Source organism: Lontra canadensis, unplaced genomic scaffold, assembly GCF_010015895.1.
Source record: "Lontra canadensis isolate GAN:19392208 unplaced genomic scaffold, GSC_riverotter_1.0 scaffold8, whole genome shotgun sequence".
Classification (NCBI taxonomy): Eukaryota; Metazoa; Chordata; class Mammalia; order Carnivora; family Mustelidae; genus Lontra; species Lontra canadensis.
In genome coordinates this window covers 13,540,994-13,555,295 of record NW_022631002.1, presented here as the reverse complement: position 1 = coordinate 13,555,295, position 14,302 = coordinate 13,540,994, and the positions used below count along the sequence as shown (strand labels likewise).

The 14,302-nt window shown below is 48.8% G+C and overlaps 1 protein-coding gene across 2 annotated transcripts; it reads right to left on the bottom strand.

The window, feature by feature from the left end:
- Positions 1–998: 998 nt before the first annotated feature.
- MARVELD3 (MARVEL domain containing 3) lies at positions 999–13,511 on the bottom strand. Of its 2 annotated transcripts, none has more exons than XM_032854021.1 (3): positions 13,050–13,511; positions 10,314–10,447; positions 999–1,797 (listed from the first exon to the last, which is right to left on the bottom strand). In XM_032854021.1, exons 1-3 carry the CDS (start codon positions 13,433–13,435, stop codon positions 1,097–1,099), a joined length of 1,221 nt encoding a protein of 406 aa, XP_032709912.1. In that variant the 5' UTR covers positions 13,436–13,511; the 3' UTR covers positions 999–1,096. The 2 variants fall into 2 exon arrangements, with proteins under 2 accessions (XP_032709912.1, XP_032709913.1); XM_032854022.1 differs by lacking the exon at positions 999–1,797 and adding an exon at positions 5,261–6,568.
- Between the last annotated feature and the right edge of the window lie 791 nt (positions 13,512–14,302).

Below are 14,302 nucleotides of genomic sequence, written 5' to 3'. Positions count from 1 at the left end.
TGAGATTAAAATAACTGAAAACTTTATTTTTAATATTCAGTGTTAATGATCTATATTACGTTATGAAAACAATCCAGGGTCATGAGAGTTGACAAGCTGCCTTTAAAGGCCTACTCTGGAGAGTGCTGTCAGGGAAGGCAGAAAAGGGGAAACCTCCAAAAAAAACCCTTCTAGTCTAGTAAAATTAACTGTTCTGTTGAATCAGTTGAATAACGCATTGAAGAAGTTCATGAATTTTATTTCTCTCTGGAAAGGCTTGTATTTAAGAAAATTATAACATATTTTAGGAATGTGAAATCCAAATGAATGGCTTGCAACAAAAACAAGGAGCTTGGAATGCTGGCAAAAACCCATTTTCTCTCAGCCCAACTGTGAGGAGGAACTCGCACACTACCGGCATCTACCTTCATGTATCAGGAGTCCCACCTCCCGCCTTGAAGGGAAGATGGCTCCTGGGACTCAGGCAGTCATGGTGGCTTCCTTCTAGGAGAATCAGACTGTAGCTACTCATTTAGAATTCAGTCATACAGCTGCTTTAAAATCATTCCCCAGGGACCAAATACGGGGAGCAAAGACAGGTTTCTTTCGGTGACTTTAGGTAGTCATGTCAGACAAGAGTATTTCTGCTGTAGCGCTGGGCCTACTACCCTGGACGTGTAGGTCTCCTCTCTCCTGAATTTCTCTGGCTCCTTGGTTCTGTATCATGATCCTACCATCACCGCAGCAGTGTACCCAGACTCTGGATGTTGCTCTTTGCTGCAAAAGGTGATTTCTTTCTTTCTTTCTTTTTTTTTTTTCCCAAGTTCTCAGCCAACGAAGACTTTTCGATAGAAAACGGAGATGATCATGGAGCTCTGCGCTGGTACTGGTGGGACTTTTTTTTTTTCCCTCCAAGATTTTGTTTATTTATTTGTCAGAGAGAGAGACAGAGAGCACAAGCGGGGCAAGAGGCAGAGGGAGAGCGGACTCCCTGCTGAGCTTGATCCCAGGACCTTGGAATCATGAGCTAAGCTGAAGGCACATGCCCAACCACTGAGCCACCCAGGTGTCCTGACGGGACCATTTGCAAAATCAATTATGTGAAAACCACCATTGTCTAACGTGTCATTTGAAAAGACACCTTTTCTTGAGAGAAACAGGGATGTGGACTGCCCACAGAGAAGAGGGTCTCAGACCACAGGTACTCGGGCGCATCGCTGTGACTGCTGTGCTGCGCTTGGCTCTCCTTGCGGAGCCTCTGCTCCCGGTAGCTCCGCAGGGCCAGCACCACGCCGGCCCCGTACAGCAGCACCAGGAGGCAGGCGAAGGTGGCTGCCGCCCCGTCCGTGCCTGCCAACTGGCAGTTCATCCAGGTGAGACCCTTGCGGGCATAGAGCCTCTCTCGTGCTCTGCAAGTGTCCGTGGAATTGATCTGCAAGGCCACGTGGAGGTAAATGCCGGTGCCCACGCCGTAGCTCACCGCTGCCAGGAGGCTGAAGGTGGCCTCTAGGAGGAGCCACTTCCCCGACAGTTCCTCAAGACTTTTGGCTCCTTGGAGTAAAACACTCATAGTGAGGACACCCAGCCCCAGAGAAACAGCCACGCCCCCGTAGATCAGGGGTGCCCGGAGCACTGTGTACTTCTGGTCCAGCTGCCGAACCTGCTCCAGCTCGGTGCCCTCGAATGGTGAGTAGTAGTTGTTCCCAAAGCCGCCACCACTGGTGAAGGTGGCAGTGAATCCAGCAAGGACAAAGTAGGAGGACACGACACACATGAGAACCATGCCATTCAGTATCACCTCCACTATCTGTACCACACCTAGGAGGAGAGAGATTTGGGATTTAACATCGACATCACTCACCCAGAAGAGTCTAGGTTAAACTCGAGAAGTACCGCCGGTGCCCTGCTTTTAAGGACACGATCTGATTCAATATTAACATCCTTGGTTTTGTTTTTTAAACTGATATATTATGTATGTATGGATGGATTTTTAAGCAGGCTCCATGCTCCATATGGGGCTTGAACTCACGAACACTGAGATCAAGAGCTGTATACCCTACTGACTAAGCCAGCCAGGAACCCCAGGTTTTTTTTTTTTTTTTCTTAATATTCACATGTTCAAAAAACAAAATGCCACTCTGGAAAAAATTTTGTCAAGTTTCTTAAAAAAACATATTTATATATATACGTACCGTGTGACCCTAAGACCAGACTCCTAGAGCATTTATCCTAAAGAAAGAAACACTGAAAGTCTACACAAAACTGTGCACATGAAAGCTCACAGGAGCTTTATCTGTCATTGCCTCGTATCAGAAATCTAGATGTCTTTCCGCAGGCGAAGGGTCAGCAGTCAGATGCGTCCATGCTACGGGAAACTCCACTCAGTGGTCCAAGGGAAGGAGCTGCGGAGACACACGACCGCTCGGACGGATCTCCAGGGAATTACGATGAGCAGAGGAAAGCCAGTGTTAAAGGTTATACACTGTGTGATTCCTATTATGTAAGTCTCAAAGCACACAATTTGGAGAGTGAGCACAGACCCATGCTTGTTGGCAGATGGGGAGATGTGGGGGAGCCCTAGCAACGTCCGGCACGGGAGAGTTCTGCCGCTGATCATGGTGGTGGTGGTGATGTGAAGATATGTGTGACCGAATGGCACGGAAGTGTGCACACACACAGACACAAGTGCAGTACAGCCGGTGAAATCCACAGCTCTCCAACGTCAGTGTCCTGCTGCCGGCACCGTGTTCCGGTGACGCAAGACAGGAGCCCCAGGGAACACGGGGTAGAGGGCGCATCTGTTACCATTTCCTGAATCTATAGTTAAAATTTTAAAGTTTTTTTTTTTTAAAAACTAAACAATGACATAAAAAGGAATACACTGGGAAAAATCACTCCTGTCCCTGACCATCCTGTTCTCTGCCCCCACCCACTTTCATTATTTCCTAATATAACTTTCCAGTGTTCTTTCATGCATATAAAAGCAGACTCAAATCTGCATTTCATTCCCCACTTCCCTGCCTTTTTTTTTTTTTTTCACCAGGAAGCATACCCCACACGCTGTTCTGAGTCTTGTTCATTTACTATTCTAGGAGGTGTTTTCAGATCTGCTCCCACAGCGTCCACAAACTTCGTTATGTGGGCTCCGATGCCACTGTGGGGACAGACCGGTCTCTTCAGCTGACCAATACGTGGGCTGTTCACTTGGGGGTTTCTTATGCATTTAAGGAAACGAGAGGTGACTGGACACTGAGTATCTTCTCATCCAAGGTCAGCTTTCATTCATCATTAACAGAGGCCCTGCCTTCTGCTTAGGTGTACTTCTGGAAGAATGTCACCTGTCATGTTCCAGGGGTCAGAGAATAGAACTCAGAGAGAAGCATATGGACCTAGAGTGGGAACGGTGGGCTCCCGTCCCTAAACTCTGCTGCAGGGGATGTTGCCCGGACCAGAAGCCTCACGCACTTCATCTGACAAGGGAAAGTGGTGCCTGCCTGTCTTATCCCCCAGGGCTGGGCTGAGGCCCTGGTGAAAGCAAGTACATGTAAATATTCGGAAAGTCATAAAATGTGAATGCAAACGGAGAGTGATGCTACTCAGTAACGTTTAGACAATGGAAGGGGCTTAGTGAGAGATTCAAGAAATGAGAAAAATTATGAGAAGTGTGGTTTCCCAGAAATCGGGAAGCCTCGCTAGTACCCTGGGGAGTACCATAACATTTAAAAACTGGGCAGTGAAATACCAGTCTCTCTAACAGACTGAGGCACCATCTCCTGGGCCGGGTGGTCCTAACTCCTGCCAGGCCCACACGAATTCCTGGGACGTCTGCGGGACACAGCAGCCAAAGGCTCTGACAGTCAACAAGCTACATTCCTCTAATTTAGATCTGAAATTAACATCAGATCAGAGCTGCCCACTCACCACCCAGGCCCTGTAAGGGACTGGCCACTTGCTCCCCAGAGCAGAACAAGTGAATTGGCCCAAACATCGCTCTACTTCAGGGGGAGCACTTTTCCCCCGCATCCAATACCCTTCTCTGCCTTGGTTTTCCTTCGGCACGCAGGTTAACATCTCACCCCCGAAGGAGACAGGAATACTGTCCTGCTACAAGATGGAGAAACCTGAACGCTTCCTCCTGAGGCAGATTCGGCCAAAACAGTGCAGTCGTGATCCAAGCATGTATCTGCTGGGCTGAAATGAAATAAATCTAGATCTTGTCAACTACCCTCCACCCTCCGGATAGGACAGTTGAGAGGAATAATGGTCTGATGCCGGGTCCAGTGCTGTTGGGTCTGCTGAAGGAATATGGCCACTGAGTACCATCACAGGCCAGGCAGGCCTGGCCTGGCTTAGCTATTAATATCAAACAGCCTCATGTATTTTCTTCTTCGTCTTCTTTTTTTTAAAGATTTTGTTTATTTATTTGAGAGCGAGCACGAGCAGGAGGAGGGGCAAAGGGAGAGGGAAAGGCAGACCCCCCCACTGAGCAGGGACTCCATCCCAGGACCCTGAGATGGTGATGGGAACTGAAGTCAGATATTTAACCAACTGAGCCACCCAGGCACCCCCAGGCTCCTGTACTTCTAACCTTGCTGTTAGCGCAGAAAGATTCACAGCTCTCAGAAGAGAACAGGGGTGATTGCCGGAACCAGCAGTTTATTTTGATGTTAGGATGGGACAAGTCTCTAGAAAGAGAGCAGAGCGAGGGCTCTATAGAGGGAAGTGGAGACCAAAACAGACATGAGATTTTGGTTATTTTTTATGGGGTCTTTTTGGGTGAGGCTGGTTTTGTGGCTGATCATGTAATACCCCGCTTAATTAGACATCTACTTCTGTGTTTGCCCTGTAAATGTGAAAAAAGAGGGGAGCAAATCAAGTTTTTTATTTCTCTAAAATAAAATTGAAACATGCACTCAAGCTATGCTAAAATGGAAAATAAAATCTCCTTCTCTCCAGAAGCCAATACTCTTCATGCTTTCTTATGTATTCTTCAAGAAATTGTCTAATCATAGATAAGCATTTATTTCACTTTCTAAACCCAAATGGAACTCACCTTTTAAATATGACAAGTTGCCTGTGTTTAAGGGTATACTGTTAAAAATGTAAAGAGGAGCATCACCTCCAAGTTAAAATTTTTCTTTGGACTCTTACTGGATTTACGTAAAGCAAAGATCATATTCACTTGTACCCAGAATATGCTGTAATGTTCCTGAAGTCACAATTTAACATGCAGTAAGAACCCATGAAGCTGTCTGGCCAAAAGTTGCATTCTTCGTTGGAAAAGATTTTACATTCTTTTATTCTGGATGGATCCTGAATTCCAGATGTTGGGTTTAATTCTCCGTACAATGGTACATTTACAAGAGGTACAAAACACTTATTGAGTTTTCAAGGTCGTTGGAAGGGGCTTGTTAGAATAGCTTCTTTGCAGCCCAGTGAATGAATCTGATTCCTCTTTGCTTGGCCCACGCCTACCTCCAACTTACAGGCGGAGGCTCCCCAGCTTCCCTACACCCTGCCTGCAGAGCATAAAGGAAGTGAAGGATCCAAGCCCTCAGTGTGGAAAAACTTTGGGGCTCATCTGCTTAAGACAGCTGTGTTTACAAAAGTTTAAGCCGGAATGTTGTCTCCGGTGTATAGGGCTTTCCACCAACTTGGAAGATAAGGTTCTTCAGATTCACAGGGTTATCTCCCTTGAGCTAATCAAAAGTACATTTTGCTACAGCCCGTGCCTTTTCCTCATGGGTCCTGACTTCCAGTTTTGGTCTGTTTCAAACTTTGACTCGATCACCAGCAGAGGACTTGAGAACTTATAACCTCAGAGAAGGCTGCTCTGTGTAACCTGGAGCTTCCCCAGGACACCGATGTTGGCCCCACCCTCTTCAAGTGCAGGCAAGTCCCATGGCCAAGTATTCCGTGAAAGACAGTGGTTCGGAGTAACTTCCACCACTGACATTTGGCGGGTTGGCTTAAAAGGCCTAAAACTCCAACATCTCTGCAGGCTTCTCTTTGAGCTTCCTGACCTGCCGGTAACCTCGGATGGCCAGCACAGCCCCCAAAGCAAAGAGCCCGATGCTCAGGATGGCGAAGACCGCAGCTCCTATATCTCCCCCGTGGAAAGTGCAGCTGAAGCCGCTGTACCCTTTGCTCTGGTACAGCGCCTCCCTCTCTCTGCACACTGGGGACGCATAGGCAGCCGAGAGCTGGTGGAAGTAGAAGTACAGAGCGGGGACATAGGCCCCTGCGATGAGCACGTCCAACAAGCCTTCAATCAGCAGCCATGGGGGGCAGTGCCACGGGACCCGCAGGACGCCCAGGAGGACAAGGAGGCAGCAGAAGGCCATGAGGGCTCCGCTGTAGGCCATCGCCGCAGTGACCGTGGGCAGCTTCAGCTGGTAGAACTGGACGTCCAGCTGCTGTGCTTTCTCCCCGTCGGCGCCCTCGAAACCACTGTAAGCGCCTCCGAACTGGTAGTAGTAAATGCCCCCCAGGCTGGTGATGCCCGTGTAGCCCCCTGTGGAACTGTAAGAAACAGAGCTGCAGGCCAGGATCAACAAGTTGAGGAGCACCTCCAGCATCTGGCAGCAGGCTGCAAAAGAAGGGTGTGTTACCATTTTGAGAGCTGCTATTTCGTATTCGGAGTCGTCCGCCTCGATGCTCCTCTTCCCCGTGGTAGCTCATGCCGCCATAGCAGGCTCTGGGTTCCGCCCCGGTAGGCCCGAGCTGCCCCAGCTGCATGAGGGGCATGAGATGGGAGCAGGGAACTGTGGGCTCTGGAAATGCTGTCGGAGTTGCTCAGAGCTAAAAATAAGAGTAACTCTCAAGGGAGCCTCCCCACGCCGGGGTGCAGGAAGATGGCGGGAGAAATCAGGCCAGCTCCCGGCCAGAAAGAAAGGCATCCTCCATGGAAGGCGAGAACATTCTCTGCCCCACCCCTTCCCTGCCAAAGAGACTAAGAAAGACCAATCTCCTCTTTAGATAACGTTTTGTGGCTTGCTTCGTTGGAAAGAGGAAACTTCTCCAAGTTTGAAGGAAATAACATAGAGCTTAAAAAATACAATGAAGTCAGAAAAAAGCATGGAAGTCATACATCAAAATGTTAACCGTGGTTCACATATATTGGAAAGAGGAAAGATCAAGTTAATTAAACCCACACGGTTTACTGAATTAAAGAAACGTAATGGGCTTCCCTGTTCTTAGATTTCAACTAGTAAGTCTGTTTTACAATTTAACTTTGTTTTCTTTGGTTTCCCTCAAGAGCAAATCTGGGATGTGATTCTATTCGCAGGGCTAGGTTTTCTGGGGGACCCTTGGCTTCTCTGTCTTGGACAACGAAAGAGCTCCAGCTTTTCTGCACAAACTGGCTGCTTTCCTTAAAATCAACTTCATTGAGATATAACGGATACGGAACAAAATGACCCACGTTAAGTGTACAGCTTGTTGAGTTTTGACAAACACAAATGCCAGGTCTTCCGAAGCAAGATACAGAATATCTTCATCTGCCCAGAAAGTTCCCCCAAGAGACTGCTTGTGGTCAATGCCTCACCCTCCTCCTCAGACAATCACTGGTCTGCTTTCTGCCATTAGGAACGATGTTGGCCTTTCTAGAATTTCATGTAAATGGAATCCTACAGTTATGTACTCTTTTGTGTGTGGCTTCTTTTTCCTCAGGATTCTATAAAGCTAGGTGCTCTGAGCTGGAAATTGTATATGCTGGCACAGTCCTGGTAGGTCAGTTGACTATGAGCAGACGGTCAGCAGCTCCCTGGTGGGTGTTTAGAGAACGGGATTTTGTGCCTGGGTCCAGCTGGTTTATGTATGAAGTCATGGTACATCTATCTACACACTCTCCAATGGAAATGACAGACTATCAAGTATTGTCTTTACTCTCTTCACTTTCCTCCAAGAAGCAGACAGCCTTATTATTGTCTTTAATTATAAAAATACTATATACTGATAGGAAAAAATAAAGACAAAAACATATAATGTCACAATTACCTAAAATCCAACTATTTAAAAATACCATTATTTTTTCTTCTGGACTTTTATCATAGTTTATCATTTTTTCTGTTATTTGCTTTTAGGTGAAGAACAGGGTCCTACTCTAGCCCCTATTATATAACCTATTTTTTCACTTAAGAATATAGGAGGAACATTTTTTTTCTATCTCAGCAAATATAAATCTACTTCGTATTTTTAGAAGGTGTATAGAATACCACATTGAATTTAAAAAATTCCAGTGTAAAGGACAATTAGGGTTTTCCCAATGTTTTGCTGTATGGGGAGGGCAGAGCCCCTGCAATCCCTTGTTCCTATTGTAGTTTTAACAGAACCAGGAAAGAATAAGTAGGGCTGGGGGAGACGTGTAATTCAGACTACAAGCTGAACGCAAACATCATGATGTGAACATTGCCAGTCGAAGGGGAGAGAGAAAGAACAAAGGAAAAAAAGAAACTGTTCCAAACAAATCAGGGAGCCAAAGAGGGAGCAGGAAATACACGTTCTTCCCAGGGAACTTGCAACTTCTCAGCCGTCCCTCCAAATAATAAATGAGCACAACCTGTACGTGCATAGGATCCCCTGGTGATCTGACACACACGGGGACAGCTGAACTTGCTCTTTATCTGATCTTAAGCCTCAGCCCCTAAAGATTTTAGTTTCTGAGGGGACTTGCTCATAAGTGAATGTGAGATACATCTCTTTCCATCAGTGTCCTGACTGTCCCACTGAACCAGCAAAGCATGACTTCGGGGTCTCCCTAGGAAGTCAGAGAGGGCCATAGCAGCCTCCCATTTCCACCAGTTTGCTGAGGGAGGAGATGAATTCACTGATAAGGAAAAGCAGTCACAAAAGACCTACTCTTAAGATAGGGGTGGAAATCTTCGGGTGACCTTTATCCAGGCCTGCACTGCCTGCTGGAGAGACAAGTTCCTGGTGTTCAATGGCTGTTTCTCTCGACATAACACCAAGAATTATGTACTGATGTGGGCCTCTGCATATCCAGAGATCTTTATAGGCCCTCCAGGGTTCTGACTTCTAAACCAGCCTTCCACTGTCTTGACTCAGAAACGATCTCTAGGTCCAAAGCCAGACAGCTGGAAGTAGTCAAAGCTAAATCAAGGTGTGTTTTGGTCAGGAGGCCCAAGTCCTGCCCTCTCCTCTTGGTAAAATAATCACAGAGGAAAACATACTTCTACTGAGAAACCTGTTAACGCAGCCTCTGGCTTATTCCCATTATTTTTATCATCAAGGGAAAAAAAAAAAAGGAAAAGAAAGGTCAAGCAAGTAAACCATTTCAGGCCTTAGAGTTAGGCTCTGAGTTTCCACTGCAACTCTTTCATGTAACAGCTGTGTGGCTTTGTTATCTTACTATACCTCTCTGAGTCTCAGGAATTATTGAGCAAATTAGAAGCAACGAGGTTGTGCCAATACATGTAAACTAGAGTGTCGATTCTTATACCTGGATTGCCTAGAGCTCTTTAACGGAAGTTCCAGAGAACCCCATAATCATGTACATTATTGGAATCATCCTATGATACACTTTCAGGTACAAGTTCCTTGATTTCTCTCCCTGAGGCTGAGAAGTTTTCCCCCTTAGTCATAGGCAGCCTAGAAGAATTTCTCACCAAATCACGTGAGCTACAAGGGCTCACTGTGGCAAACCAGATTTTCTTCATTACTAGCAAGGCCAGGACAAGTGCTTGGATGGGAACTCGGGGCACCACACTTGGAGCCGACACATATTATTCACATATTCTGCAAACTGCATGTTCTATAACTATTTTTCTTCCCCCTGTTTGTTCTCAGTAAAACAGGGTAGAACAGAAATTACTCACATAGCTGATATCTAATAAGGTAAGTACTGTTTCACGACGTGGTGTATGTGTGTGAACCTGGGCCTTCAAGGAAGATCTATTTCTTCCTATCTCAGACAACAAATTTTCTTCCTATCTCAGACAACATTTTAAAAGACATCCTGTGGCATGAACTGCTACCGGGCTGCCCCCTCCAGGTGGCTTTCTGTCTCTAACCCAGCCCTCCCACAGCGGGCAGCTCACAGCTGGTTCTTCCTGCGGTTCCACCTGCCACCCGCAAGCATGGCTGCTCGCCTGACTGCCACACATTTGAAGAGAAGCACTGGAAATCTCACTATACTTTTCAGATGTACCTACTTTTTTGGAGGGCTGGGGAATGAGAACCTCATGCAGTTGTATAAATGAAAATGTTAGGAACCCAAAAGGGAAGTCTGCTTGAATTTTCACTTCATCAGCTCAGACCCCTTCTAGAACCATCAGCAAACAGTAAACGGTCACAATGCCTCCCAAAGGGCTTACCTCTCCCAGTGCACAAGTATTTGCATTTATGGCATTCCAGGAGTCCTTCAGCCTCTGACTGGTAATATTCCACTTCCTCTAGTCCAGACCTGGGGTTCGAGGGCAGGTATCTCCCTGCAGTGGGTTCACTGTAACTGAAAACATACGTGGCCATTAGGGGCTTCAAACTCAACAGCTTGTTCAATATTAGAACCCTGAACATCTCACGCTGGCATTAAAGAGACATTAAAGAGATGTGCAGAACAGAAACAGATTTTGCTGCACCATTTCATATTCCAGAGAATTCTCTGGTTTAGGGGCCCCACAGGGTATCCAAACACTTGGCCCAACACTGCTAAGCCACCATGCCACACATCCCTATAATTCTGAGCACTGATTGGATGCTGGTTTGCCCACCTGCTGAAGCTATCTAACCAGGTAGCTGGGAGCCACCTTTGTGAGCCTAACTTTCCATTTCAGCATGGACCAGGCCTTCTTGAAAGCTAATTTACGTTCACAAGACTCTGATGCCCAGGCTGGCATTCTCTTCCTTCTCTTGTTACTTTGCAAAGGGCTGAATCCACAATAATTCTCTAGGCATATGGGTAATACAGATAACTTTGTGTGTCTTCCTGTCTCTCCCTTTTCCTCTGCTAGTTTCGGAACTTTCTTTCCTTCCCCCGCTTTATCCAGCATATCCCGAGCTTTCTACCTGCTGGGCGCCAGGGATCCTTCCAGTGTTCTCATTATGGATCTCTGGGGTTTGAAATCCTTAAACTCTCATGGCTTTGGATAAAGTCCAAACTTTCAGCACAGCACACATGGCCCTGCTCATCTCTCTTCACAACATCACACTCAAAGACCCAACCATAGTGAACTGCTCCTCTCCCCTGGCCCCCAAAGATGACCTGCACTCCTGTTCTGTAGGTCACTGTGGAAGCTAGTTCTCTGCTTGGAACCCCTTTCATTTCCTCTCCCAGTCTTACCATTCTTGCTCCTTTTCTTTCTTCTTTTCTCGATTTTATTTATTTATTTGAAAAAGAACACTAGCGGGGGAGGGGCAGAGGAAGAGGGAGAAGCAGGCTGCCCAGGATCCTGGGATCACGACCTGAGCCAAGGCAGATGCTTAACTTTAACTACTGAGCCACCCAAGTCCCCTCCTTCTTGCTCCTTTTCCAGTACTCAGCTTCGAGGTCAATGTCCTCCAGGAAACCTTCCAGATCTCAGGCAGGGGATCTGTTCTCTCCAAATCTGTTTCCCCCGCAGTGGCAGATTTACCGGTCAGTCTCCTACCAGACTGTGGACACTGTCAGTAGATCTCACCCATTAAGTAATGGAGCCCTGGCCCCTCCACCCTGCCCATTAAATCAAAGTTTATTGTGTGGAAGAAAGGCGGAAATAAATTGTCTTTTGGTTTCAAACCACCAACTGGCTATGAGCCAAAAAAGCAAAAGTAATCCCTTCACTCACCTTGGGTGTGGGGGCGGGGGGCAGGGGGTCGTGGTGAGGGACAAGGATACTGATTTAAAAAGAAACCCAAAATGAAGCTCGGGAGCTACCAATGCAATGTGGTTTTGGTCAGAAACGCACAACAGCTCGTGCCTCAGACTGTATATGGGTATAACCTTTGTCAGAGTTTGGCTAGTTGGTTTTAGATAATGTAACATAAGCTCGGGATAACAGCTTTCCCGCTATGTGGACACAACTGGGAAGAGAACTGAGTTTAAACCTTCAAATCCTACAGCAGAGAGGAGCTTGACTCTACCTTAGAGAAAAGAGCAGGTGTCCAAAACCAGAAGGCAGTCGTCACTCCAGTACCTACTTGTCTCCTTGTTGGCCTGGCACATAACCTGGGAATTCAGCAATATCTGTGGAGCTGGATGGAATGTTTGATGGAAAAAAGACCCAACTCCTGATAGGGGTGTGGAGTCTAGAGCTGACTTTCTCCTCTCCTCCCTTCCACTCCCTCTCCCAGCTCCCTAAGTCTTCCAGGATAGCATGAGGCTTTTACCTCACAAGACCCTACCAGAATCGTCTGTGCTCTAAAAGGCAGGGACAGCCCAGTTTGTTCATTCAGGGAGGTGGGATCTGAAACAGTCCGAGGATTTGCAGGAGGCTGTCCAGAAGACTTCACTGACAACGGTGGGCAATCTCTGCCCTTCAGTGGGGGAATTTTAGGTAGATTCAGTTCTTTGGCTTTAAGAGTAGCTTCTCCCAGCAGTCTGTTTTGAAATGCATATACCCCTACAAGAGGTTACAGATTTAACTATTAACCCTTCACTGGGCTGACCTTATCAGACCCTGACAGGACTTTGGAAGGCTGGTTTTGGAACACAGGACAAGGGTCCGAAGCCCCACGGGGCGGTCCTGTGGGCACGTCTCGGTAGGGTGGGGTGAGGTCAGGGAGGAGCCTCAGGTTAACCCTACCTACCTACCCTCCTTCCCACTCCTTCCCTTTCCGCTCCTGAAGTTTTCTCTTCCTCCTCATCTGGTCCCCGGCCCTTCCACTGCCAACAGGGGTGGTTTCTGCTTTGTTAATCGGGTTCAGATCAAGAAGTGGGGCACCGTAAGGTTTTCCTTCCCTCCCAGGTGTCCTCTAAGACCACAAAAGGGGGAATGGCACGTTCTTCCTTGAAGCCGCCTTCCTAGACCATGGAGTCGGGCGCTGGAGCACCGCAGCGGGGGAGAGGGGGGAGTGTCTCAGACCCAGGCTTTCCGGGTCCCCAGGTCGCAGGGCGCCCCGCAGCCCCACCTCACCTTGCCCGGCCACTGGCTCCGAAGCGCTCCTTCCTCTGGGGCGGTAACTCCGGGGTTTCCCAAGGTGCGGGCCAGGGGGGCGGGGCTGCGTCCCAGGTCGGCCTCCGGGGTCTGTCCCGCGTCCGACTTTGATGGGATTTTTCCCAGACTCTTTGTTCACCGGCGCGAAGGTCCCCGACCCGGTGTCTGTCCTGGCGAGGGTCTCGGTGCCTCTCCCTGCCCCGGTCCCCGTCCCTCCGCTCGCCCCCGTTTCTCTCCCTCCGCCGGTCCCCGGGTCGGTCCCGGTGTCGCTCGGGGTGGCGGTCTCGGTCCGGGCGGAGGTGCCGGTCTGGGTCCCGCTCTCTTGGCCGGGCCCGGGGCTCCCGAGCCCCCGACGTACCTTCCATGGCCAGTTTCCGTGTCCCCGCCCCGGAGCGACCCGAGGGCAACGATCCACCACCAGTTTCACCGGCAGGTGGCCAAGCACCGGGGCGGGGGCGGAGGCGGGAAAGGGAGCGGGAGCGGGGCGGGACGCTCACCTGCACGCACGCGCACTAGCCGCGCGGCGGGCTCGGAGGGCGCTCACCTGAGCGCGCGCGCCGGTAGGGGGCGCGGCTGTGCGTGGCTGGCGTGCAGGCGCGCGGGGAGCGTGTGCGAGGCTGAGGGCCGGGGAAGAGGGTGGCTCGCTGCTCTGCGCCCCGCTCAGCGGATACCCCTGCGCCCGCCGCGCCTGGTCTTCCCTGACGCGTCCTTTCCGTGACCCCGGAAGGTGGGTGGCATAGGGAAGCGAGCTCTGGACTTCCTCAGCCCCTTGGGTGCGCATTCCCGTCGCGTGCCCATCTAGTCACTCGCCCATGGTTCCTGCCCCTCCAGCCATCCCAGCCGTCTCCCCCTGCACTTGCCCTCTCTCCCTTCCTCCGTCTCCCGCTATCCTTAAAACTGTGTTGTTCAGGGGGCTTGAGGCCAGTTCCTCTACTGCAACAGTCTCGGATTTATAAACGTTTTTTAAAGTAACCACACAGAATAGTCAGCTTTTCCTTTGCCAAGTACAGATGTTTAAAAACATAAAAACTGCCGTCTGTTAATCCTTTAGAGAAATACACGTGAGCAGCTACCCTGGCAGGCGGTGGAGACACAGTGGCGAACTCCCATTGCGTGGCGCTTCCCTTCTAGCACGTATGGGAAAAGAGAGGGCACTAAACGAAGAAAGAGACAATGTCTAAAATTTAATGAGGAAGGCAGGTTTCTTTCCTTAGACCTCAAAAGGGACCTTT